This window comes from Medicago sativa, chromosome 4 (assembly GCF_051527215.1).
Source record: "Medicago sativa cultivar Bolivia chromosome 4, Bolivia_mono, whole genome shotgun sequence".
Classification (NCBI taxonomy): domain Eukaryota; kingdom Viridiplantae; phylum Streptophyta; class Magnoliopsida; order Fabales; family Fabaceae; genus Medicago; species Medicago sativa.
This window is the reverse complement of record NC_140752.1, coordinates 96,854,899-96,882,184: the sequence shown is the minus strand read 5'-3', so window position 1 is coordinate 96,882,184 and position 27,286 is coordinate 96,854,899. Positions and strand designations below refer to the sequence as shown.

The following is a 27,286-nucleotide window of genomic DNA, read 5'->3' as shown; positions in this document are numbered from 1 at the left end:
AAATCTATGAATTTATATATAGACACACACAAACAAAAAAATCCTTCAGAGGCTGCCTTGTATGTTACCAGTGGGAAGGTGAAGAAAACCCCCATGGAACCCACCCAAAACCAAAGAACAGATCTGCAAAATCTCCGACAGCAACATAGTCGGCCGTTGGCAGTGTCTTCAAAAACCGTCATCACACCTCCAACAAGCGTTGGAACGGCATCGTACCGCCGGACTGCTGTCCCGACACCACCCTCTGTTTAACCGCCGGAACGCAGTACAGGGCGTAAGGAGAATTGGCGTCACCAGGCGCGTGGGGAGGTTTTTTGAGAGAGAGAATATGGGTGTGGGTCAGGCATGAAAATTACTTTGAAGGACATGTGTTGAATGACAATTAAAAAAAGAGAGAAGGGGTATTGTTGTCCAAATCAAATAGGTGTATGATGCTAATGCACACCTTCTAAAATCAAAGTGGGTGTGTATTAACATATATATATATATATATATATATATATATATATATATATATATATATTAACCCTTTATTCTTTTTCTAAAACTGTCCTCGTGAGCTTAACTCAGTTGGTATGGACTGCATAAAATATGCAAGGTCACCACAAAAAAAAAATCGAGTAAATTCCGCGGTTCGAACCCCGACCACCAAAAAAAAAAAATTCTTTTTCTAAAACAAAATTTACTTAGGTAACAATATCACGGATGGAGTAAATTAGATTTTGCACATAACTTCAGTTGGTTTATAGACACGTATTAACCAACGACGCCGTCTAAAAAAATCTGATAGTACTTGGTGTTTGTTCCACACCTATGCCGGAGACAGACCTACCTTTTGTGTGTGTTTTATTTATTATTATTATAATAATGATATATGAACAACCATTGGTGACAACTTTCAAGACAACTTCCATTTTCTCTATTTTCATTGGTCAAAAATAATAAAGAGAGAAAAAGGAAGAGAGAGAATAAAAACATGATGTGAGTATGAGAGAGAAAGTTGTCAAAAATTTATTGCAAATTGGTTGTACAAATATCATTTCTCTTATTATTATTGCTGAAAATTCTCAAACATGCCTTTGGAGAAACTAAAGAATTTCCTTTAACCAAACATAGCACTTGACTTTTCCCTATCTCCCCATCTTACAAACTGAAATAACCTTGTGTGGTTTTTCATATTAACAATATAGATTTAATTCTTGGTTTCTACATACATTTGCTCAATCCACAACTTCACTATCAAACAGCTTAAATTGGTTAGCATCAAGAACTAATTTCCTTATGGACGAGAATGCACCCATGATTCCTGCACCAGTGAATGCCACCATGATTGAAATGTTGATCCAATAAGTCAATGATGATTTTGGAGGCTTGTGTGTTTTGTTGTATAAAATCATAGGCAGGACAAAATCCAGAGGAATGAAACCAACAGCACCAACCACGCCATTGATGTCTCCAAAAAACGGCAACATAGCTGCTAGAAATCCACAGAAAATCATGTAAAGTGTTCGAAGAATCAGGCGAGGAAGAAGATTTCTTTTGGAAAACATCCCTTGCTTCACATCTGCCGATTTCTTCTCCATTATCTCATAAGCAACTTGAGAATAAACCTATAAATATGATAAGACTAAAATTATTATTGCTTATTATTTAGTATAGTCCTAAATTGCAACCTGCAAAGACCGTCACATTGTAAAGGCTTTGGAAATTGGAAACCTCTACGACTTATAGCAACTACAATTGTAGTTGCATTTATCCGCATTTGTCCGCAATATCAACAATTACAGTATAATTACAAGTTTGTAATCGCGGCCATAGTTCAAACCAATTCAATCCCTTATATTTGTGTTTGTGAGCTTACCAGACCGATTGCGAAGAGTTGAAGAAGAACAAAGACGATAGCGAGTCCAAGGACCCAAGTTGGAGCCAAAGAAGGTCCATCATCTGGCATCAAACTCTTCAAAATGTTGGAGTTGGACTTGTTTCCAAATACCCAATACCCAGAAACTGCAGCAGAGTAGAATGTCACCAAAATTACGGCATAACACATAGTAAGGCCTTTTATCATCTTTCCAGTTGCAGGAGGTGCTAGAGTTGCCTATACAATTAATTCATAATGACATGGTTAATCTAGCAATATATTTGTCTGGTAATTATTTCAATTTAGAAAGAGGACAAAATGGTTACTTGTATCTCAGGTAATATGCCATTCCCAAAAATTGCTGCAATTATGGAAATGGCAGTGAAGGCACTGAAGACCCTTGAGGATTCCTTAGGTTCCAAGGAATAGTCCCTTGGAGGGGCATTTTTTGATGTACCTACAATATCAAGTTTAATCGCATAATGAATATTTGTAACATAAATGTAATCAAGGGGGTAATAATTTTGTAATATATACTAGTCCATACCTGCATGAATACAAGCACCAACTACAAGGAAGGTGTAGCCCAAGCTGAGAAAAAGGGAACACAAGTTGATGTGTCGTAGGGAATGGAAAGTGGGAAGCTGAGACAAAATTATCATGACTACTGTCACCATTGCTATGAAGTCGTACAGTTTCAATGCTCCATGTGGTGCAATATTGGAGTACACGATCTAAAAGAAAATACCAAATCACAAATTGAAATATTAAAACGAACGCCATTTTCTTGAGCCAAGTATTTTAACATTCTAAATCATTGTTTATTAGTGATTTTTTAGCTACAAAATGTGTATATACATTATACATACCTATATTACTAATTAAGAACAAAAAAAAAAAAAATCGGACTCCCCTGTTCCATAAAAGATCCGACATCCACTATCGGAAGCAAAATAAAAATGACTGCTGTGTTCTCAAATCTAGAACCTATAGAAAAAAATTCTTGCCTCTTTTTATAGAATACATTTTTATAATTTTAATTGCATTAACTATTATTTTTACTTACATGCTCCTATTTATTTTACATATTTGTCTATAATCAACAATAAATATTAAATACAAAATTGTTATTAAATTTAATAAATAACATTACCAGTTTTTCTTAATTATCTTGATCTAGCATGGACAAGCTAACAAGTGGTACATTGTACAATATTTTAGAACCATTATTTGTGGAGAGAATATAGATATACGAACTTAGCTGAACCTAAGAGTTATCATAATTCATACAGGTCCAAACAAAGTGGACCAAATGTGAAAAGTTCCATATAGGTGGATAGGGGTCACCTATTTCATACTAGTATTGAATGTGGATGGAATTTAACTTGTCATCTTCGCAACGACAACCATCACCCGTTTTCAGATACTCACTATGATCAATATGATCATTATGTGTCCGTCTATGTTGAATGAAAACCATACGTGTCTACAATAACAACTAGTTGCTTTCAATCCCTCAAAAAAAGCAGAAAAAAAAACTAGTTGCTCTCATTGGTGTCACTATCATGGGAAGTGGGGTATTATATTTTTTGGTAAAAATTTTAGTTTTTTTCTTGTATATGGTATCTTTGATTTGAGAATGACGCTATATAAAATGTATGTCAAATGATAGAAAAAGACAAAGAATTTCCCCTATTTTACCCTTATTTATTTAAATCCGTGCAATATTAAATTTTTTTTATTTTGAGCAAATATTAAAGTATATTAGTAAAGTAAAATTACTAAAAATAATTGGAAAGCTAACCTGGAGGCATTGACCAGCAAGCAGGATTGCCCCTACGCCAACGCCGGTATTGATTGCCGTTTGGATAAAGATTACAAAATAGAACATCCAACCCGACCCTGTCATCAATGAAACCAACAAAATTTAAGAAAATTCATATCGTACAAATCTAGAAATGCGGTTCTGCACGATTGGTCCTTGTTACTAACTTATTACTCATTAAAAATATCACTTGTGTTGTGTTATGTACACAGTACACACCACCATATCTTGTAATAAAACTTGGATATCATTGATTCTAAGCATTGGTCCTTACGAGAGAGAAGAAACACTCAACAAAAGGAAAGAAAAAAAAAACTATTTATCTTATAAAATATGGTGCATATTTTAATTTTCATATACATTTTTTAATTAATTAAATGAGATTAGATTACCAAATAATTGTGGAAATTATTTTAATATAACATGTAGATGAAGAAATCAACTATTAACGCATATCAGATAATGAATGGTGAAATAACAATTATTGATTGATCCTCTAAAAAAACAATTATTGATTGATAGAGGAACAGTTTGACTTTAATTTCAATTTGTACGGTTTTTCTAATTAGGTAAGTAGTAATTATTAATGTTTGAAAATGGCATATCCTGAATATAGAAAATCTTAAATACCAGAAAAAGAATTAGAAAAGAAAATGCAAGATGAACACAATGCAAACGTGCAAAGTAAAGATTACATCACCTAAGACATCGGCGGCGAGTTCTCGGAAACGGATATGGCGGCGACCGGCATTTTCGCAATGATCAAGAACTTTAGACATGAGGCAGTAAGAGTAGAAGGTTACAAGACCCATAACTGTTAGGCATAACATTCCAATCCCCCACCCTAATCCTCTGAATGCGTACGGCAGCGTTAGTATCGTTGGCCCTACAATCGCCGTTGTTAAATGATACCCCGCGTGCCACCATTCACCTATATCAATCAATTCATATCTTTAGATAGATAGATAGATAGATAGATATTTAATGAATCATTAAAGATGAATTTAAAGAAGAGAAAAATTAAATGTTGAAGAGTATAGAAAAATTGCATGCCTTTGGACTGGAGGACGAAAGCAGCTCCGGCGTCATCTTCATCTTGAGGGTGGTGATTCTGATTCTCCTTAGGTGGGTTTGCCATGGCATGAGTTTAGCCACGCCAACCAAGAGAGAACTTAGGAGAGAATCAATTTTCAATTATTTGAAAAAGTGTACTATGTCTATTATTTGGCCCATAGAATTGCCTAACGCGTGGGTTTGTGTTCAGTTGTCTCTCTGGTTTATTATTTATATGATTCATTTGAGCCGTATCTTTTTTTTTTTTTTTTGTTACAAGTTGAGCTGTATCTAAAACAAACAAAAATGAGCGGGATTTTTTAATTTTTTATTTCTACAAAGAGCGAGTATGATTAAGGATTTGGATCATCTCATGTTCATTTTCTCATGTTGTCCATCCTGCTTTAATCTCAGTCATTTTTTAACTTTTTTTTTTCTCTCTATTTTATTATTATTATTTTCTTCATGTATCAATTAACCATTGATTTGAAGAAGAAGAGATGGTTGAATGAAAAAGGCTGGAGAGGATCCAAATCCATTGATTCCATACCAAAAAAAAAAAAAAAGAGCGAACATGAATTTTTATTTCACGTAAGAAATTTCCAAATTAGAAGCAATGTTGGATACAAATAAGTTATTTATGCGAGGTGACAAGATTCATTTAAAGAGTTGATCTATTTTAATATATGTTTTCATAGGTATTTTTTTGGTGGTGCTTTTCATAGGTATTTAATTAAAGGTAAAGAGTCTAGAAGTCCTAACTCAACTGGCAAAATGTCGAAATTGTTAGACCGGACGTCATGATCGGGGTTCGAACCCCGACACCTCCACTTATGTGCGTGAGTTTATAATGGTTTTGTCATTTCGTCAAAAAAAAAAAATTAAAGGTGAAGATGACATATGAGATTAAATAGTCAATGTACCTTTTTTAAGAATAAAAAAAGGCTTAATACATGCTTTGGTCCCTTAACTTATTTTCGGATTTCATTTTGGTCCCTTAACTTAAAACTGTCTCAATTTGGTCCCTTAAATCTTACATCGTTTACTATTATGGTCCTCTCCGTTAGTTTTTTTGTAAAAACTGTTAACCTTTGCCACATGTCAGTTTTGATTGGTGATCAAAGATTGGATTTGAAAAGCACACTGTAGACTCATAACATATGATAACTCCTATTTTCATCTTCTTCTTCAAAATAAATTCAAAGAAAACAAAAAAAAATAATCAATGAACACAGTATAATAAACTGCTATTGTTTTTTAATTTCTCTCCACCATCTTCATCATATTCATCCCCAAATGTAAATCCAAACCTAAACTGAATTTTATTTTGCCTTTTCTTCAATCATATCTTCACCATCTAATCCAAACTTTCAAACTCTAACCCACAAAAAAAAAAATTGGATCTCTTTCAAATAAAAACAAAAAAATCCAGAAATAATACATCTTTCTCACACTCTTTCTTCATATCTCTTTTCTCCTCTACTCGCATGTTCCTTCTTTCTCAATGGATCTGGATTAATGCAATTGCTTTTTTTCCTAAAGTCATTGCAGTCACTTAATTTACACGTTTGGATGCATCCGACGTTCTTTATTATTTCTACGTCTGGAAATCAATTGTTATAAGACCCTATTCCATCCTTTCTCATTTGGATCAACAAAGCTACAAAAAAACATTATACTTTTGGAGAATACTTCTTTCTAGTGATTTGAGTTATGGGTTTTTATTTCTGGGTTTTTCAACTTTTAATTTTGAGTTTTTGATTTCTGAGATTGATGAATATGCAAGTGAGAAGCGATTGATTGTTGAAATTCTGTTGTTGAGGTTGTTGTTGTTGTATAAGAGTTTGTTGTTGAAATTGATGAAGAAATATGACAAAATTGATTTGGATGGATGGGGCGAATTGAACAATTAGGAGAAGTAGCCATGCCCTTCCCACTTCTTCAAGTATTAATATGATTAATCCTCCTTCAGAAATTTGTGCTGCTGAAATTTGTTCTGCAAGAATTTGTTTTTTGTTTTAAGTATGAAGTTGGAAGATGGAGAGGAAAGAAGATAAATGATTTCCTCAAAAAAAAAAAGATAAATGATACTCCCTCCGGTCCTATATATAAGAAAATTTTCAAAAAAAATTTTGGTCTCATTTATAAGAAAAAGTCACAACTTTTAAGGTACATTTATTGTTTAAAAGACTTTCCTAGCCCTCATTTAATGTTGATCCTTTCAACAATAGTGGGTATATTTAATACTTTACAAATTTTTATGAGGGCATATTTGTAAAAGCATTCAAAAAATTGCAACAACTAATGATTGTCTTGGTTTTGATGATTTTTGGTTTCTTTTCTTATATAAAGGACCGGAGGGAGTAGAATTTTTGTTTTGTTATTTCTGGATCATGCGTTGCTGGAGAAGATGAAGGAGAAAGAATGAAAATAGGAGTTATCATATGTTGTGAGTCCACAGTGTGCTTTTCAAATTCAACCTTTGATCACCAATCAAAACTGACATGTGGCAAAGGTTAACAGTTTTTACAAAAAAACTAACGGAGAAGACCATAATAGTAAACGGTGTAAGATTTAAGGGACCAAATTGAAACAGTTTTAAGTTAAGGGAACAAAGCATGTATTAAACCATAAAAAAAAAAGTCAATGAACCGTTTGTGCACACCATGTCGGTTGCAATTTGCAAGCGGGACTACTTCAATTAGTTTTTCTTAAGTTATAATTTACTTTCATAATAACATTACTAAAAAATTGCTACGTGCATAATTTTTAACAAATTTAATTAGATTTCTTTGTTTTTATTTGAGTAAATTACATTCCCTCTCCTAAGAGAAGCTTGAATTACACTCTTATCTCCTTATATTAAAATATACACTCCTCTCTTTTAAAAAGTAAAGTTTATACTCTCATCTCATATAAGATGCTTGAATTACGATTTACAACCCCCTCCCTTAATAATTAACTATGCACTATATTTTAATCTATTTCAACGTAAATAAATATTTTTATGATATATTAACTTTGAACCACCATTTAAGAAAAATAAATTTATTTCTTTATAATTTAAATGTCAGTGATTATTAAATTTAAATATTTTGCTATTAGTTTTATAATGTAGAGTATAAAATTAAATTTTAAATAACCACATTTAATCATCTTAGTATTTTTCACATATTTTAATTTTATTTTTGGTTATTTCATATTTTATAACAGAGTTTAAAACTATATGTTAATGAAATTGTGAATAAAAAGTATTGAAAAATATGTATTCAAATTTGGATTATATTAAAATGGTCCCGCAATGCTATTTTTTAAAGTGTATTAAATTATTTTTTATTTTTGCATGATTATTAGAAATGCTAAAAAATTATTGAGGGAGTAAAGTGTAGATTTTAAGAAAAGAGGAGAGGGGAAATGTAATTCAAGCTTCTCTTAGGGGAGGGGAGTGAAATATTTTCTAATATGTTTTGAATAAGATGGGAGGGAAGTGTATATTTTAACACAAGAGAAGAGAGAAGTGTAATAGGTTTTTTTTTTTCTTCCTAATATATTGAATCATATAAGACCATAATGGATGAAAAAAATTCTCCCATAAGAGATTAACATTGTTGCATTATCATAACTTTTGTTTTGATAGTTGAAGGCATTATACACAACTTTCATTTTTGACTATCATAACTAATGGTTCAATCCTCTTCAATGTCTACCCACAATTTCTTAGTTTGTTTTTTTTGTCGTGTTTTATTCTGTTATTACTTGAGATACCTTGACTCTCTAATGATTTTTTAAGTCTGTTTCTAACACACCCTATGTTGAAAGGACTTCATTGGTTTGATTAATATATCTCATTTTAGATTTTTAAAAAATAAAATCACACTGTTGCATTATCATGATTGAATTCAAATCAAAATCTCTATTTAAACTTGAAGATATCTTTTAGCATGTCATCTAAAAATTATAGTATGCTCTTTTTTTTTAGATAAACCTAAATTTTATTAAACTAAACATGTACGAAAATGGGGACCAAAGACAAAAACCCATTAAAAACTAACAATCTATATTCTGCAATTGTCCTCTATGTTATTTCATGTTCAGTCAGCAATTTACAATTTATCAAATATTTTTAATGAGTTAATTATAATAGCTTAAGTTAAATTTATTATCGTGTGGCACTTTTGCTTAATTGCGAAGTCTTAAATTTTTAGTCTAATTTCTCCCGTTCTTTTCTCCATTTTCTGGACTCTATGTTTCACCTGCAGTATGTTTAATTACCCAAAAAAAAGAAACTTTGCATTGGAAAATATGATATTTTAATTTTTTTAAAAGTTGACTACACGATTTTTTATGCGTATATTTCTATAATGAGTTCCTTAACATGTATCTTTGAGGGCACAAGTTAACATTTGCCTATAAATATTTGTATGTACTTTCACTATCTGCATGTGGTATTAAATACCGGACTAGATGTGATCTTAGATGGGTTTGACTATGTGCTTATGGTATTAAAAAAATAAATGATATTTGTAAAATAATTTTGTGGTAACTTTTTTTTTATAATTATATTATATTTTTACTTTTTCTCTTTCTATTGTTTTGATTTTCGTATCAATACTTTTTTTTTTGTAAATTTATGGTTGTCTCAAAGATTGTCACGCAAATAGTTGTTCAAATGACACATCTCTAATAAATACTAGACTAGATTAGATGTCATATTAGGTGTGTTGTTGTTATTGGAGACTGTGTTGGATGGATGGTGGAGGTTCTAAAGTTGAGGTAGGGGTGGACATGCGGGCAGTTTCGGGCGGTTATGGACCATAAACCTCCATCAGATGCAGGGCTGGCCCAAGAACTAAGCCACCCAAATAAGGGTTTTAAGCCTCAAAATTTTGGATTAAAAAAAAGTCTCAAAATAAGTTAATTTAGCTATAAATATATAATGTGACATACTAATAATCAATATTTATCTAGCTTAGTTGGTCAATTTTAAGGCCTCAGATATCCTTTTGGTCCTAAGTTCAAATCTTGGATTCAACAAAACTTGATTTATTATGCTTTTAAGTTTAATAAGCATCGTGTTAATTTTAAATTAAAAAAGACACTTTATTGACTCTTAAGGGATTGACAACATAATTTTCAATGCAGTACATACTATATTTGCTCATTGGTTAACATTACCATTTTTTTAATTCCAAGAAGCCTCATTATAAAATTTGTTTTAGGCCTCTAGCCATGTTGGGCTGGCCCTGATCCGATGAAATCCGGCGGCCGGAAAAAAGCTGTCCGTCTCCGACCAGAAATGTTATCGGGTTGGTCGGATAGCATGTCTTACGGGTTATGGTTTGAATGAGTGGGTTAAATCGGGTGACAGTATCAGAGAAGAATTCGGCCGCCGGATGGTGAGCTTCTGCCTGAGTTTAAAGGTAAGAAGACAACATAATTGTTGGTATTCCAGTTATATGCACATTCGCATTTGACCAAGAGAGAAGAAAATAAAAGGCCAAGAACGGAACCACCTTTGAAACTATATAAGGACCTGACCGTACGTATGACTGAATGTAAATTGTGACCACATTAAATCCATTTCCAATTTTGTAGCATACATTTATGCCCGTGCGATGCTTATCACGCCACTTGTTTCTTAAAGTATTGTTATCGTTAAATTAGATAAGCAATTTCAATACGGGCCTTTCAATACTGCTGGTTTAGTTTCCTCGTTTGCTTTTTAGTTTCGAATTTTAACTCAATCTACTATTGTTAGTGGAAATGGCTGGTGTACACTGATATCTTTTCCTCATTTCATGTTGGGTGAGAAGGAAGTTACATAAAATGTGCATGTTAGGTGTATTCTACGCATCGTGGGATCCTAATTATTCTTTTCACTTATGGAGTGGACATTGTACGAGTCGCAAACATCAAAATTCACATTAGTACTATTATTTTGTTACTAAGAACAGAGTTGAGAGGTTTCTTCGAGTGGAGGTTGTTTTCAATCAATCCTCAGCTTTGTTTTCTTGCTGATTCTTGTCATCTTGAGTAGAAGGAAGATTAATACTCAAAGCTGAATCCAAATTTGTAGGTTCCCAAATTATTACTATTATTTTGTTACTAAGAAAAAATATTAGTACTATTTTGAGTAATTTCCCAAATAAAATTAGATTTAAGAAAATATTAATAAGACTTGATTTAAATTCACATTCATTGTAAAAGTTTTTAGATTTTCAACTAGTTATAATCACCGAAAACATTTGACTCACTATAACTATTTTCAGAGTCAAACATATAAGTGATTATAATTTGTTGACCATGTAAAAAGTTTACACTAAACAACTTATGCAATTTAATCTCTTTTTAATATTTAAAATAAAATATGACATAGACATGATATAATGACATGGGTAATAACACATTAAAATTTTATCCAAATCAAAATTATCAAATCATGTAATCATCAAATATATTTATATATTATGATGAAATACAAGCGGGTGTAAGTTGCCAACTTACTCCTTAATGATTTTATATAAAGGGTTGTTAATTTACACCTACCTAAAAACACTAACACTAGAAGTAAATTAGCAACATACATCTAACTATTAAGGAGTAAGTTAACAACCTACACCTGTTTAATTATTTACATTAACTTTTATAAGTTTTATCAAATTATTTACACCTTCTTACTACTTATTTACACCCAAAAAAACTTTAAATTCCTAAAAAAAATCATTTCGGTACCACTACTAGAGATTGAAAATTGACTTGTCACTTGTTTTTATTTTGTTTGTTTTACATGAATGTGTTTTTGGTTTTACGTAAAAAAAAAAGAAACATAATCTTTTTTTAAGAGGCTAAAAGAAACATAATCATAAATACCTAAAAATAGAAAAATAACATTTATTGCTCTTTCTTAAATATTTTTTTGTGATAAGTGCTTTTTGTTAAATATATATGAATGTTGTACCTTCCACTTTGTACTCATTAATTATGAATGAAATGGCTTAATTTGCCCATCAAGTATGTATGTATGTGTATATATATATATATGGGAAATGTTAACTTATGCCCTTGGGGCATAAGTTAAGAAGTCAAATGTAGAAATTTTTTCTTGTAAATTGTGCATTTAATGTCTTAAAAGTTTCAAAAGTTATATTTTCAATATAAATTTATTTTTAATTTCCATTTTAAGCTCATTAACTTGTGTCCTAAGCAACGGCGAAGCTAGCAAAAAATTTATGCAGGGGCCAAATATAAAGGAACAATAAAATATTTTTAAAAAGAATATATTAAATTTAAGGATAAAAATGTTTTTAGTCCCATAGATTATAATTATTTAGGTTTAGTCCTTACAAAATAATTTATTCAATTTTTGTCTCAATTTTTTAAAATTTTACAAAATAAAAGTGTTTTTAGTCTTGTATTTAATCTCTAACGAAAAATTAAGGACTAAAATCAAACAAAATCTTAGAAACATAACTCAAAAATCGCAAGTGTTGTAAAGACTAAAAAAAATTAATCCGAAAATTAATCAATAGATGAAAAAAATGGCAATAATTTTTACTTATATGAAATGTAAATTAAACCAACAACAAAGGATAAAAATTGATAATAGCTATTTAAAAAAGTTGGGTAAAATGCATTTCAAGAAGCCAATTTTATCCATAATTGACCGTTTACTAAATAGATTAATAATGTGTTTTCCAATGTAAACAAATAGGTTATTTGCAAGAAACTCCATGTCCATTTAATTTGTTTATGCTAGTTTTCGACAACTGAATTTACTTGGGGTAGCTCAATGTTTATTATTTGGGGTAGCCGAATATAAATTTATACCAATCAATTAAAGATTAATATATTTTTTAGGGTAGCCAAGGCTACCCCTTGGCAATGAAGGGCTACGCCCCTGGTCCTAAGTGCACAAGTTAACATGACCCTATATATATATATATATATATATATATATATATATATATATATATATATATATATATATATATATATATATATATATAAAACCTGACTCGTTGGCTCGTCATAACCCACAATGTATGAGTCAGATCAAACCCAAACCCCAAAGAAATATGGACTACTTCTGTCCCACTACTTAATTAGGGTCCCAATACTTAATTAGGATTCAGATAGACCCTGTTGGTGGCATTTAGCCTGCACAAGCAAAAGACTTGTGCATGTGCACAAGGGAAAATATTAAGGACAGCTGGCGGTAAAAAACCCACTTTTTACCTGCTAGAATATTTTAATGTAACATATTATATTATATATTATTCCATTTATTGTTTATGCTGCTCACACCCCCCTAAAAAACCACCAGTTATCAACAATTACTTGTAAACCCCATGCTAAAATTGAAACATGTAGAGTAGTAATTCATATTTTCCTTAGCTTCACACGTGAAACACCATCCTAAAACTCATTTTGAGCTTCATTTCCCTTCTCCTTCATGCTTAACATGCTTCTTCATCTCCATAGCCACCCATGCTCTTGATATTTCCAAATATGCTTTCTCCTTCATGCTTAACTTAAAGTTCTTCTCCATCAACAAAATTGTTCAACATTATTTCACTTTCCTTTATTGATCTGGAAACTGCAGCTTAGTTTTTATAGATCTAGATTCATTTTCAACATAAAGGTATGAATAAAACTTTGTTTATCATTTTAAATGTTTTTTTATGATATATGGTTGTTGTATAGTAGTAGTGTTGTTGGCGAATATAAGATTCTAAGATACCATAACTGAAAGAATAAATAATGTATTTTTGAGTTAGTTTTTGGTCAATGAAAGAGGGTAAGAAGCCAACAATGGCTGCAACACCAAGTTTGTGAGATGGTGTTGTGCATGGTCGTGCTTAATTTACACACGACCGTGCTTAAACTCACTGGAGATTGGATGCATTTTGTTTACTATCACCATGACGATCGTGCTTAATAATGACACGGTCGTGCTTGTCCTAATGGAAGTAAATATGGTTGGTTTGGGCTAGGTTTTTTGAGACAGATTTTGAACTGCAATCGAGCACGGTCGTGCGTTTTACTGACACGGTCGTGCCAAAATTCCATGCATGAAGTTAAAATTTTGAATGTTTTGGAGCACGGTCGTGCTAATTATAGACGCGGTCGTGCCTGACATCCTGGAAGTAATTGTTTTTGCTTTCTACTAGTATTGCTATGTAGTGTTGTATTTGTCTGGTTCCTGCAATTTTGTTCATGTAAAGGTAGTGTGTGTTTTGGTGAATTTGTGATTGTGATTATTTAAATCCATGTATGTATGATGAACAGGAAGATGGATATTCATGAAATTCTAGAAGTTTTCGGAATTCCCAATGTAAGCGACATAACTGGTGGATGCAACCTTAATGCGGAAGGTTCAGAGGTAGAGGTATGTTGATGTGATTACATTATTGTGTAAATTATTTTTGAAGTTGGCGAAAATCGTAGTGTAATTCTGATCAGAGGATTGTTAATTACTAAGTTATTTTGCAATTTTTAATGTACAGGACATGGACAATAGCTCTTGTTCGGAGAGTGATGTATGTTCCTCGGATGAAGATGTCGAAGACATTTACAGTTCGTTGTATGGGTGCAACTTTGACGATGAAACGGCGGTTGATTGCATGGCTGACCTTGACAGAATTAATTTTAAGGAAATAGGGTCGGATGAAATCATGCGGTACCATTTTCAGGATCGTTTAGTTGCATTCAAGTTTTACAATTTGTACGGTTGTGTACGTGGATTTTCCGGTAGAAAAAGCCGTGTTGTTAAGAACAGGGATGGCGATGTTGTTCAACAAACCTTTGTTTGTCATAGAGAAGGTTACAGGGTTGGAAGTAATGCTGCCGATAGGAAAAGAGAGCAGAAGGCAACTAGTAGGTGTGGTTGCATGGCAAAAATTCAAGTACACGTTGACGCTGGTAGCGGTCGATGGTACATAAAATCTGTTGACGATATTCACAATCACACCTTTTTGGATGGGAAGTATGAGGGAATGCTACCTGCACATAGGAAGATGAGCGATTATGACAAATACCAAATGAAAATGATGAGGAAAGCTGGCATTCCTACGTCACGCATCTATGGTTTTTTTGCTTCACAGGCTGGTGGATTTAAAAATCTTGGATATACAAGAAGAGACATGTACAACGAGCAATTCAAGAACAGGGAGAGGAAGAGTACAGATGCAGAGGATGCAATTGATTTCCTTAAGGGTTTGTGTAGTACGGATGATATGATGTTTTGGAGGCACACAGTTAAAGAGGATGGAACACTTCGACATTTATTTTGGTGTGATGGGGTTAGCCGTATGGACTACTCGGTGTTTGGAGATGTTTTGGCATTTGATGCTACATATCGAAAAATTAAGTACAACACACCGTTAGTTATTTTTTCCGGTGTGAACCATCATAATCAAAGTGTCATATTTGGTAGTGTGATTGTTGGTGATGAAACTGAGGACACTTACGTGTGGCTGCTGCAACAATTTCTTGAGGCAATGGGCTGGAAGGCACCTGTGTTAGTTATAACTGACGGAGATCTATCAATGAGAAATGCAATTAGAAGAGTATTTCCACATGCTCATCACCGTTTGTGTGCCTGGCACTTGGCTAGAAATGCAACGAGCAATATAAAAAATCCAAAATTTGTCCCGAAGTTCAAACGGTGTATGTTCGGTGATTTTGATATTGAAGAGTTTGAAACTATGTGGGATTTGTTGGTTGCAGAGTTTGGGTTGGAAAATAATAAGTGGATTCGTGAGCTGTATGAGAAGCGGGAGCAATGGTCAACTGCCCATATCCGTGGTAGATTTTATGCTGGTTTCAGAACAACCTCAAGGTGTGAAGGTCTTCATTCTGAATTTGGAAAATATGTTACCGTCTTGTCGAATTTGGTGGATTTTTTACAGCATTTTTTGCGGTGGCTGAATTATGTTAGATACAGAGAAATTGAGGCGGATTATGCATCTTCTTTTGGTGACCCCGTTTTGCAAACTCAACATAGAAAATTAGAGAAGTCAGCTTCAAGAATATATACAAGGTCAGTGTTTAAGCAGTTTAGGCCCGTATTGGAGAGATCTAGTCGGTGCAAAGTCGAAGGTGATGTGCGCAGTGGTTCCATTTTTACCTACAATGTTTTCAAATACCCTAGGGATGATATTCATTGGATCGTGACATTTTGCCAAGAACGGTTGACATTTAAATGTTCATGCAAAAGATTCGAGACATTTGGTATTCCTTGTGAACATATCTTACATGTTCTAGTGCATTTGAACATTGTTGTACTGCCAGAATGTCTTGTGATGGAACGATGGACCAAACGTGCTAAAGATGGAATCAATGCTCAAAATGCTAATAGTTCAAGTCACCGTGATCCTGCATTTGTAACTACGTATGTGATGTTCGTTGAGCGATGTAAGAGGATGGCCAATGCCGTGTTGAAGTGTGGAGATCCTGAATATATACACAAAACCATGGAAATGGTTGAAAAACACACCGAAACATTGGAATCATTAAGCAGGGGTGAAGTTGATGAATTGCCCGTGGTCGGTTCAGTGACAGAAAAAAGTTTAGGTAATCCGCAACGGCTTAAGAAAAGAGGTGGAGCAGCAGCTGCGTCGTCATCTCGTAATGTAAGTGGAAATAAAAAGCGGAGTTCGCCGAAATGTGGCATATGTGGATGTAAGGGTCACAACCGGCAGTCTTGTCGTCTACGAGAAGACTTTAATGTACAGTCACAGAATCATTCATCACATATCAATGATGATCAAGGGTATGATGAAGACTCGGAAGATTGGAACACACCCATGGTAAGTGTGAAGCCGTTATTATCTAATGTTTGAAGTTTCTACTGTTTAAAAGTTAAACGGTGATATTAGCGTCAACATTGTAAGTAATTTATTATTGTTCGAATAACGTAGGATTTGAACTAAAATTGAAGATTGGAGGAGCACGATGAATTTTGAAGTTTGATGTTGCGTTGAAGATGTTCGCAACTGATGAACCGGAGAATGGTGTATGATGACCCTTCGACGAAGATGTTAGTGACCTGTTGTTTGTTTAAATTGATTGTTGTTTTGCGTGTATTTAGGAGTGAACTTATGCATTTTTATTAATCTGTGATATTATGATGTTGGAACCTTTCTAATTTGATGTGGATTGTTTAATATGTACACGATATCAAAGTATTTCGTGAATATTTGAAGGTTTGTGTAAAACGTTGTTTGTTGTGATGTGTCTAATTGCCTGCGCCACCTCTATTGTTAAGCAATTAGTAGTTAATATGTGTACTGGGTTATGAGCACGACCTTGGACACAAACAACACAGGCGTGCTGAAGGAAACATTTTACATTCGTACTTAGCACGGGCGTGTTTGAAAGTGACACGGTCGTGTCAATACACTATGTTCTAAGTTGATCCAGAATGGGAATAGAAGGCACGCCCGTGTGATATATTAGCACGGTCGTGCTTATGAGTACTGATGCTAATGAAATTTATAGCTGATAATCAAGCACGACCGTGTTTATATTTTGCACGGTCGTGTCATTACAATCTGGTCATTAGTTAGTAATGTGAATGGAATACACACGATCGTGTGTAAATTGGGCACGGTCGTGTCAACATACTATGTTCTAAGTTGAACCAGAATGGGAACAGAAGGCACGCCCGTGTGATAGTTTAGCACGGTCGTGCTTATGAGCACTGATGCTAATGAAATTTATAGCTGATAATCAAGCACGACCGTGTTAATTTTTGGCACGGTCGTGTCATTACAATCTGGTCATTAGTTAGTAATGTGAATGGAATACACACGATCGTGTGTAAATTGGGCACGGTCGTGCTACATATTTTTTACAAAGTTGTCACCACAGCATGCTCAAATTGTATTTCCTTACCACATACGTAAATAATACCACATACAATTTGGAATCATTTACAATACAGCCTGAACAGAATTATAGATTATGACACCGACAAAGATTTACATATGAAGTTAAACAAACTTAAATTGAACACAATTAAGTTTTGAACAGAATTTTTGATAGTGCATGTTCAAAGAAACTTATACAAAATTCAAATAGAACCCAATATAACAGTACCAGTAGTTGATGAAAGATATGTAAACAAAAGTAGCGTTAGCAAGTTCAAAATAACCCAACATAACAGTTCCATAATAGAAGCAAGAAACTTAAATAAAAAACCAGTAGCAATCATCCAAGAAGCATAAGCAAGCAAAAAACCTATCCTCCCTACTCCGTAAGTCACGAACACAGATTCCCAACATTAGACTCCACCTGGAGGTTGGTATTCAATTTTTAGGTGCTGCATCATTAGGTTGAGCATATGTTGTTGCGTTTGGTTGTCCTGCCTCATCTGCTGCACCTCAGCCATCATCATTCCACGCCATTCCTGCTCCTCTTCATAATGCCTTTGATGCTCCATCCTCATCTGTTGAAGGTCGGCACTTGTCCCTTGAACCTCAGCCTCTATCCTTGCACGCCAATCATGGTCATGTTGAACCTCCGGCAGCGGTTGGTCTTCCTCCTGGTCATCAGCATGTACGTCATCTCCATCATGCTGCTCTGCAGGAACTTCTGTACCTAAATCGGAATAAATCCAGTTTTCTACATTTGATGTGTCAGTCCTATCAGGATTTGGCAATAGAAATGAGTCATGGTTCGCAACCCTCAATTGAAATTGTTCTCTCTTCCCCCCACTCACATCCTTAATCATTTTCATTTGAATCAGTGTGTCAATATTGATTCCATTGCAACCATGAAGTGGATGTTCATCACGATACAATTTAATATTTAACGTCTTGGCCATGAACTCTATCGGTCCCCCCACCACAATCTTACCACTGTCCTGTGTCGCAACAGACGCCATATGGCTTAAAAGATAGTAACCTGTGTTTACTTGTTGCTTGTTGACCATAGCCCATAATATGAATAGTTCATCGGTCCTAACCGTCCCCGTTTCCTTTCGACCGAAGATGGAGCAAGCCATAACCCTGTGAATGTAGCGGAAAACAGGGTTGTGGATGGAACTAGCCTTAGCAGATTTAGGCACAAATTTCCTCATTCCAGTTATTTGATGCCAAAACTCATCAGGATCATAATTCTCAAGCCTATTGTTCGGGTTATGAGAATCATGGATGAGTCCCGTGCTTGCGAACCCCATCCGTTCACAAAATTCAGTTAGTGACATGCTAAATTCACGGTTATCCAGGCTAAATGACACATTGTTGTGTTGTGGGTCATCAACATTATCTTTATCTTTTCTAAAACACAATGTACTAAGGAATTCTAGGGTAAGGTATACCTTTGTGGAGTATGAATGTCCTATAAATTTCCCCCATCCTATGTTACCAACCAGATCCCTAACATTTTCTCTCATACCTAAATCATCTAGAGTAGTTTTATCGGGATACCTGCTCATTAAGAGACCTCTTCCAGCAAGTATGTCGAACCTCTCCCTTTCCTCTGCTTTCTTTAGGATAATTCCAAGTGCATAAGGCTTACCCTTCTTTTCCTTGCCATCACCAGAGCCAGCATCAGTAGCAACTTCCTTTCCCTTGCCATCAGTAGCAACTTCCTTTCCCTTTTTCTTCTTGGCATGAGAAGTACCATCATCAGCAACCTTTTTCTTCTTGGCATGAGAAGAACCATCATCAGCAACCTTTTTCTTCTTTACTTTAGATGAACCATGATCATCATCATATGAAGCATCATCAACAGCATCATCAACAACATCATCCTTTCTCTTTTTTGTCATTTCCGAATTTCACAAAAGGAAGAAAAATTGGGTTTTGGGATACAAGTTTGGTTTTTAAGATTGATTTTGGTAGGGAAAGGTTGAATTGATGTTGGGTTTATAGATTGGGGATGAGGATTTGTCTTTGATTGATGTTTAAACTTTAATTTGGTTGGTTTTAATTTAGGTTTGGAGGGTACACGAATTTGGACATTTGTTTGAAGATTGGATGATTTTTGATTGTGGTTTGGATTGAATGTGTTATACTTGTTGCTTGTTGTTGTTTTTGTTAAGATTTGGTGAAGTTAGCAGTTGTTTATATGGAGGTTGGGTTGGAAGAGAAGTTGATGGAGGTTAATGGAGGTTTAGGTTTTGGATGGAAGTTGAATGAGTGTGGTGAGAATGAGGAACGGTTACCAAAGACAATATTGATATATAAGTCTGCGAAACGCACACGACCGTGTTGTAAAATGACACGGTCGTGCGTATAGAATCTGGTAAGAACTAAAAAACCAAATAGATTTTCGAGCACGACCGTGCTGTATATTGACACGGTCGTGCGTACTTGTTCTGGTAAAACATAAAACCAGTCACTTCCAAGCACGACCGTGTGTAAAAATGACACGGTCGTGTTTACAGGTACTTGATAGTAAAAAAAAATGTTCATAAAATGGAAAAAGTGGTGGCTGGGAGACGAACCCATACCCACCACCTCGTTACTTAGGCAAGGCACACTTATAGACTCATTCATAACCATTAAGCCACATGGGCGCGCTTTCGTTATGGTATCAACTTGGGATGTATATAAACATTCGTTTTTTTGTCAACATATGAATTGCACGGTCGTGCTGTATACTAACACGGCCGTGCTGCTTGAAAATGGATGCACACCCTTTAATCCTATGCCATTTCCAAGCACGACCGTGTGTAAAAATGACACGGTCGTGTTTACACGTATAAAATGGAAAAAAAAATGTTCATAAAATGGAAAAAGTGGTGGCTGGGAGTCGAACCCATACCCACCACCTCGTTACTTAGGCAAGGCACACTTATAGACTCATTCATAACCATTAAGCCACATGGGCGCGCTTTCGTTATGGTATCAACTTGGGATGTATATAAACATTCGTTTTTTTGTCAACATATGAATTGCACGGTCGTGCTGTATACTAACACGGCCGTGCTGCTTGAAAATGGATGCACACCCTTTAATCCTATGCCATTTCCAAGCACGACCGTGTGTAAAAATGACACGGTCGTGTTTACACGTATAAAATGGAAAAAAAAATGTTCATAAAATGGAAAAAGTGGTGGCTGGGAGTCGAACCCATACCCACCACCTCGTTACTTAGGCAAGGCACACTTATAGACTCATTCATAACCATTAAGCCACATGGGCGCGCTTTCGTTATGGTATCAACTTGGGATGTATATAAACATTCGTTTTTTTGTCAACATATGAATTGCACGGTCGTGCTGTATACTAACACGGCCGTGCTGCTTGAAAATGGATGCACACCCTTTAATCCTATGCCATTTCCAAGCACTATAATAGCTATATATATATTTATTTATTCTGGATTTGATTGCAATAGGTATAGATTACAGTCTATTAACGATTTGATGGCACATACCTTTGCTTTTGAATACTTTCCTACACCATGCATATGTCTTTCAACTGCCATGGCAGAGATTCCATAAAGTGGATGCTCCCTCACTCAATCTTTAATTGTTTTATACATGGTTTTGAACTAAATTTCAATTGCCTTACACTATAAATACATTCACATTGTTACACTTGAGTATACCACTACTCAACTCTTTCTTCCTTTCCTTAAAAAAAATACAACTCTTCCACTATGGCTCTCACCCATACACACAATCATATACATGTTATGATTCCAGATTCCCCAGAGGCATTTTTTGGTGCTGTCAAATTATCGTTTATGGTCTATTTCTCTACCCCTATTTTATCAACATTGAAACATTTATTTCGGCTTCATCTATTACATTCTTCCTTATATTTTAGTATGTAATATTTTTGTTATATTATAATTTTTTCAGGCACGTGTTGAAGTTGATCCGGGTTTTGTCGAGGCATACACTAATGATTTTGATGACGTGTGGAACGTTGTCACACCTTATGGAAATATCGTAACACTTGAGTTAACAAAAAACTTCTTTAATCCAACTATAACCAATGGTTGGAACACACTGCAACAATACCACAATTTCCCAACCAACGTGGTTGTAAAGTTTGCTTACTATGGAATGAATATATTCAAAGTCCACGAATTTCGTCAAGTCAATATCTTCAGCCAACTGCCTGCCTTTCACAGTAGAAGTTTGAAGCGAAATGAAATCAAGTTTTTTGATATTCAATTACGGGAGGGTCTAACAATGAGAAACAAGTTGGTAAAGTCAACTATACTTACTTTAAAATATTAATTATTGGTAATTATTATTACATATTCTTTTAATAATATATTAATGAGTTTATTTTTAATGTCCTTATGCAGAAGTTACCTTCGGACTTTAGTCAATACATCGAACATAATGTATGTCGAACTTTAATGTTATGTGGAGATAACGGAGATCATCAGCTTTTTAATATCGTTTCAAACAGTGACGGAAACTATGTATGCCATGTGTTTATTTTAGGCTAGTTTATAATTATCGTTTTATCATTTTCAATATGTAACAACCACCGTATAATTATGATGTATGAGACGTTTTTATTTTAAGGTAGTTTATAATAATCGTTTTATCATTTTCAATATGTAACAACCAATGAAACTAAAAAAATTAATGTTAATAAAAAAAAAGGTGGAGGCTGGGACAATCATAACCCTTGAGCCACATGGGGCGCGTTCGTTAAGTTAACAACTTCATATGTATATAATTATTAGTTCTTTAAAACACTTGGACCGGCACGGTCGTGTTGTAAACAAACACGGTCGTGCTTCTTTAAACTGGATGCACCTTATAATATATGCCATTTTTCGAGCACGGCCGTGTGTAAATATGACACGGTCGTGTTTAAACGTACTGGAACTAAACAACTGAATGTTAATAAAAAAGAATGCTGTGAATGGCACGGTCGTGTTGTATACTAACACGGTCGTGCTTAAACGTTCTGTTCAACATTTAACAACCTACATATTCTTTAACACGGCCATGCGTTACAATTGCACGATCGTGCTAATGGTTCTGTATAGAATCAACTTTTCATACATAATTGCATGGACATTATAGCATAGCTAAAAGCGAAATAACATAATTAAGGTCTACCAAATTCATGATAAACCAAGGATAAAATGTGTTCATCAACAATCATTACAAGTAGATAGTCAAAAGTCAGCGGTACGTACCAACAAAATATATGGGCTCCATAATCAAAACATATTAATAATATTCAAAGTTCGGATAAAACCATAAGTGATAATGATATTTCAGCTTCCGATCAAACCACTACTTCACTGCAATAATGGTTTGTTAGGAACCTAACGACAACACTAATCATCGTCTATATGGATGGGTTTATTAGCCGGGCTATCTATGGTCTTCAAATATGCATCAGTCTTTTCCAAAACCTCAAGGCGTAAAATGTTGTGGTCCCCAATGAGCAAGTCAGCTGCAATCTTCATCCTTACCGCCTTCTCATTCAGCTACATATGATAAAATGGAGTAATTAATCAACAGTAAAAATGGAAAACGAACATTGACTTTACTGTAAACTAAAGGATGCCGTCAATGTATCAACCTATAATGTATTAGTACTTACCGGGTGAATCAAACAGTTCGGGTGGAATAGGTGTTCCATGTTCATCCAGTGAATCACCCATACCCCTGAATTGTCCCTGTATGGACAACAACTTAAGTTATCTCTACAATCATATGGCGACCCTATCCAAGATGATTCATAAATATATAACAATTATAGGTCATTACCAGCTGGGAGGATTGGGCATTCCTAGAGTAGCCTCAACAATTTTGTTGTACTGAAAACCAATGGACTTATTGCGAAAGACATTGCTATGTCCACCCGCACGTACAATGTGATACAGCAACACCCCCTATAATGAAGTTTGCATCAGCTTTTAAAGTATAAAACTCGCGGGAAGTATATATCTAAATACTTTAATAACACACTCACAATTTGTTTCACTTTCATTTGTCTGGTTGAAGAACTTATAAGTGGACAATTTGAGTCAAGCCGGTAGGTGATCATGGCTTCAACATCTACAACCATCAGGTACCATTGAAAATCTGGGGCAACCCTCAATGGAATGTAAATCTATACAAAAATATGGTGCAATTAAAATTAGAATTATAATCGACTCCGGTTTAAAATGTATAACATTGCCTACACAACATATGCATATAATCCAATAGTGTGTTGCAGACTTACAAACTTCAAATTTGGGAAAGGAGTCATCCAATCTTTGTACTTTTCTCTTATTTGTGTGACGCTGACTCTATCCTCCAAGTCCAACTAATTGTAAACAAAATAAAATCAAATCTATTGCATCACTACGTTTTTGATTACATAACTTGTACAAAATCTGAAAAGTTAACTATAGATTTGTAAGTTCACCGCAAACGAAGGGGGTAATGTCCACACAGATTGCCTATCAACTTGGTTACGTGTGATCCTTGCAGCAGCTAATGCAATTGCCTTCGATATAAATTTAATAACAGTAGTTAATGTCAATATAATCAAATAATGTAAATTTTAAGTTGAATTGGGTTCATACCACTTCATTAATTGATTCACCAGACGTCAGGCATTTAAGCTCAGCTCTTGTTGCCGTCAACCCCATTGTCCACACTAGTCTCTCATTTCTCAAATTACTATCAGATGCATGATGAAAAAGATAGGTGCACACTTGTGCATCTCTAACAACAAGTCTTTTCATTTCTAATGAAGTTGGGTCAGCTGTCTCCTTTCCCTGAAATGTTACAAAAAAATAAAAATAAAAATTAAAAAAAATGGTATATGCATGTAACCCATGTACGTCGTTATCATATTACATGTTTAAGATAAACATAAGTTTAATAATAATAGTATTTGTTTACCTTTGACGTTTCCCCATCCGACTTCCTTGCCCTTTTTGGTGTAGCTTCCTCCAGTTTTACCGTGACCTTCTTCTCGGATTGAGACAGTTTGGTACTTGTTTTCAACGAACCACGCATTGTTGGATTTGGTGAAGGGGTTTCTTTAAACAATTTCTTGTTTACACCATCTCCAGAGAATGTTGGAGGTGTCTTACTATTTCGTGCGTGTCTTTTGAAGTCGCTACGACTTACCAGCAAAGTTTGTTTCTCAGACTTATAGCTCTTGGATGGTGTATCTTCCTTCAACCAGTAATCAGGAACGAATGGTCTCTCAACAGATTTTGAAACATTCCTCTGCATTACACTTAGATCAACACTACGATCATCCATACTTTCCACTCCAGCGAACACGCTGCTGCTACACCCAAACCTCCCTCCACCGAAGTAATCTTCGTCATTTCCAGATTTAGAACTCCAATCCATGTCAGCAAGTTCCTTATCGAAACGTTCTTGTTCAGTAAGCAAGTCCGGGTCATTAGTTGGTTGCTTTTCAAAGTTAGTTGAATCATCTTTCCCTTGTGAAACTGCAATCACTTCCAGAGCTTCAACAGTGGCTTGAATGGCAAATAGAGAACCCCGTAATCCTACCACCTGATCCGTAATTCCCTGTTATACAACATAAAAATTTAGTTTCAACCAACATTGTCGAAATAATACCATACATGAAGATAAAAGAGGTGTACCTTTTCAACTGTGTTTTGTTTATTAGCCACTTCATACACAATTAGTTTCAAGCCTTTGATCTCTTCCATCACATCTTCTAGAGTTAATCCTTTTGGGGTAGGTGCTGGCGAATCCTTATTCGCGGCCGATTCATCAAAGTCATCTATGCTATCCATTGTATGTTGTCTACAAAAACATATGTTTTCAGATGTGTTGTTATGATGTTCAAAACACAATATGATTATCATGAACTTCGTACACCACATAACCAAAAACACATGTACAACACAGTCTATGGCCAACACGACCGTGTCCATATCTTGCACGACCGTGTCATTTAAAAGGCAGACTAGCACACTACAAGTCCAGTAGCTACTGACACGGCCGTGTCGACCACACGCACGACCGTGTACATTATGCAGAACCAAATTATAGCTCATTTGTACATTTTTTTATTAATAACATCATGGTATACATCATTCACTACTAGGAAAAAAACACATTATGATCACACAAAAGGAATAAACCCTTTATGTTAGGTGTTTGCTATTTTCATAAAGAACTTTTGTTTTTTTCCTTTCAAGTTTTAAGAACATCAAATAGAACATCAACAAAAAGGACACTAAAAAAGGATAATGTTAAGAACATCAAGTTTTTTCCTTTCATAAAAAGTGATTTTAAGGAAACTTTGTAAGAGCTTTATCAACACACAAAATAACTTAACAAAAAGTTTATTATTGTACACCCACCGTAATGAAGGAGGATGTTGAAGTTCTTCAAGTTGGAAATCATTTTCTTCAGCCATTGAGTTCAGATATTTTGTTTCTCTAAGATTTTCTGATATGTTAGTGTTACAATGGATAGAGAATAAAGAGAAACTTTGCTTAAACATAGACATAACTCTGTGCAAAAAGCCTACCATATGATGTGTCTCACTATCATTGGTCCATTGGTTATTAAAATACCAATATATGTCTTATGTTGATGTGTAAAGAAAAGTGTCATTTTGGCATTTCATTTACACTCTCACGTGCAACCTAATGGCCAAAGTATGGTACTAGGTTATCAATCTAATTAGTGGGCCCATGTAGTTACATGGAGTCACCATCAACTACTTTTATATAAAAAAAAAATATTAACTTAAATTGTATTGAATATTATATTTTCTTCCCTATAAATACACACCCTCAGTTCTCAATTTCTTACACAATTACTCTCTTCCTAACATACTAAATTTTCATTCTCAACATGTCAACTCAACCATCGGCGCCTGGACCAGTAAAGTGCACCGTCAAGTTGGAAAATGATGGTTCTGTCCACGACGCTTGGTACTTGATACCAGTCGAGACGCTATCCGAACTATTTCGCTACTTCAACGAATATTTCATGAGGTACTATGAACCAACTCGTAGGGTGAAAAAAATTTACTGCATAACACCATACTACTCGTTGGAAACTGTCCATAACGACTGGAAATTAAGCTACGATGTCAAGCATCTTGAAACCGACCGTGAGGTTGAAAACATGTTTCGATGGAGGACAAACGTAGGGGACCCTTTGTATTTGTATGTTACAAGTCAATTATCCAAGTAATAGATCCCACCAATTATTGCTATCCTACTCAATGTATCGTATTTTTTTTATGTTTTTTGGCATTTGTGATGTGAACCTCATGTAATCGTTTAATTATTGTTATATTATCATGTTGTCTTTGCAAGAAGTTTTACAGAATTCAATGTTGTTTTGTTAAGCTCCATCAACAAAAATAATATTGTTTTGTTAGGTACATTTAAATCAGTTGAGGTGCAGAAATTGATATACATAATTTGTGGTCAAACATTGATGTAAATCATCATAAATAATAAAAAACCAACAACAGTTTTTGTAAAAAAAACAAAAAAACCAACAGAAGTCTAAATGACATAAATAAAAAAGTACACTTAGTTTTCATACCTTTTCTTCATGTCCATGGCCACATCCTGTTAGAATTGTTACATTCCTATTTTCCTTC

At 34.5% G+C, this 27,286-nt stretch overlaps 4 protein-coding genes across 4 annotated transcripts; 2 read left to right on the top strand and 2 right to left on the bottom strand.

Moving 5' to 3' along the window:
- Positions 1–1,025: 1,025 nt before the first annotated feature.
- On the bottom strand, positions 1,026–4,944 carry LOC146934290 (Transmembrane amino acid transporter family protein). The gene is made up of 7 exons (XM_085706162.1): positions 4,740–4,944; positions 4,387–4,617; positions 3,666–3,763; positions 2,409–2,595; positions 2,188–2,318; positions 1,862–2,098; positions 1,026–1,610 (listed from the first exon to the last, which is right to left on the bottom strand). The coding sequence occupies exons 1-7, from the start codon at positions 4,822–4,824 to the stop codon at positions 1,221–1,223; spliced, it is 1,359 nt and encodes a 452-aa protein (XP_085562288.1). The 5' UTR covers positions 4,825–4,944; the 3' UTR covers positions 1,026–1,220.
- An 8,994-nt stretch (positions 4,945–13,938) lies between these two features.
- Positions 13,939–15,269, top strand: LOC146934289 (protein FAR1-RELATED SEQUENCE 5-like). Its single transcript, XM_085707898.1, has 3 exons — positions 13,939–14,127; positions 14,246–15,208; positions 15,264–15,269. The coding sequence occupies exons 1-3, from the start codon at positions 14,017–14,019 to the stop codon at positions 15,267–15,269; spliced, it is 1,080 nt and encodes a 359-aa protein (XP_085564024.1). The 5' UTR covers positions 13,939–14,016.
- A 10-nt stretch (positions 15,270–15,279) lies between these two features.
- On the top strand, positions 15,280–16,936 carry LOC146934288 (protein FAR1-RELATED SEQUENCE 5-like). Its single transcript, XM_085706161.1, has 2 exons — positions 15,280–16,549; positions 16,661–16,936. Exons 1-2 carry the CDS (start codon positions 15,287–15,289, stop codon positions 16,670–16,672), a joined length of 1,275 nt encoding a protein of 424 aa, XP_085562287.1. The 5' UTR covers positions 15,280–15,286; the 3' UTR covers positions 16,673–16,936.
- Positions 16,937–23,009: 6,073 nt separating this feature from the next.
- LOC146934287 (uncharacterized) lies at positions 23,010–23,984 on the bottom strand. Its single transcript, XM_085707897.1, has 5 exons — positions 23,906–23,984; positions 23,651–23,791; positions 23,446–23,570; positions 23,279–23,354; positions 23,010–23,162 (listed from the first exon to the last, which is right to left on the bottom strand). The coding sequence occupies exons 1-5, from the start codon at positions 23,930–23,932 to the stop codon at positions 23,010–23,012; spliced, it is 522 nt and encodes a 173-aa protein (XP_085564023.1). The 5' UTR covers positions 23,933–23,984.
- Positions 23,985–27,286: the final 3,302 nt, after the last annotated feature.

What these genes read in the sequence shown, in the direction of transcription:
- LOC146934290 (XM_085706162.1), bottom strand. Translation starts at nt 4,824, where the DNA reads ATGGCAAACCCACCTAAGGAGAATCAGAATCACCACCCTCAAGATGAA. An exon ending in TGGTGCTTGTATTCATGCAG is followed by an intron (nt 2,319 to 2,408) that starts GTATGGACTAGT and finishes TTGATATTGTAG; the next exon opens with GTACATCAAAAAATGCCCCT. An exon ending in AACTCTTCGCAATCGGTCTG is followed by an intron (nt 1,611 to 1,861) that starts GTAAGCTCACAA and finishes TCATATTTATAG; the next exon opens with GTTTATTCTCAAGTTGCTTA.
- LOC146934289 (XM_085707898.1), top strand. Translation starts at nt 14,017, where the DNA reads ATGATGAACAGGAAGATGGATATTCATGAAATTCTAGAAGTTTTCGGA. An exon ending in CGGAAGGTTCAGAGGTAGAG is followed by an intron (nt 14,128 to 14,245) that starts GTATGTTGATGT and finishes TTTAATGTACAG; the next exon opens with GACATGGACAATAGCTCTTG.
- LOC146934288 (XM_085706161.1), top strand. Translation starts at nt 15,287, where the DNA reads ATGAGAAATGCAATTAGAAGAGTATTTCCACATGCTCATCACCGTTTG.
- LOC146934287 (XM_085707897.1), bottom strand. Translation starts at nt 23,932, where the DNA reads ATGACTCCTTTCCCAAATTTGAAGTTT. An exon ending in CTTTCCCAAATTTGAAGTTT is followed by an intron (nt 23,792 to 23,905) that starts GTAAGTCTGCAA and finishes ATTTTTGTATAG; the next exon opens with ATTTACATTCCATTGAGGGT. An exon ending in AAATGAAAGTGAAACAAATT is followed by an intron (nt 23,571 to 23,650) that starts GTGAGTGTGTTA and finishes ACTTCATTATAG; the next exon opens with GGGGTGTTGCTGTATCACAT.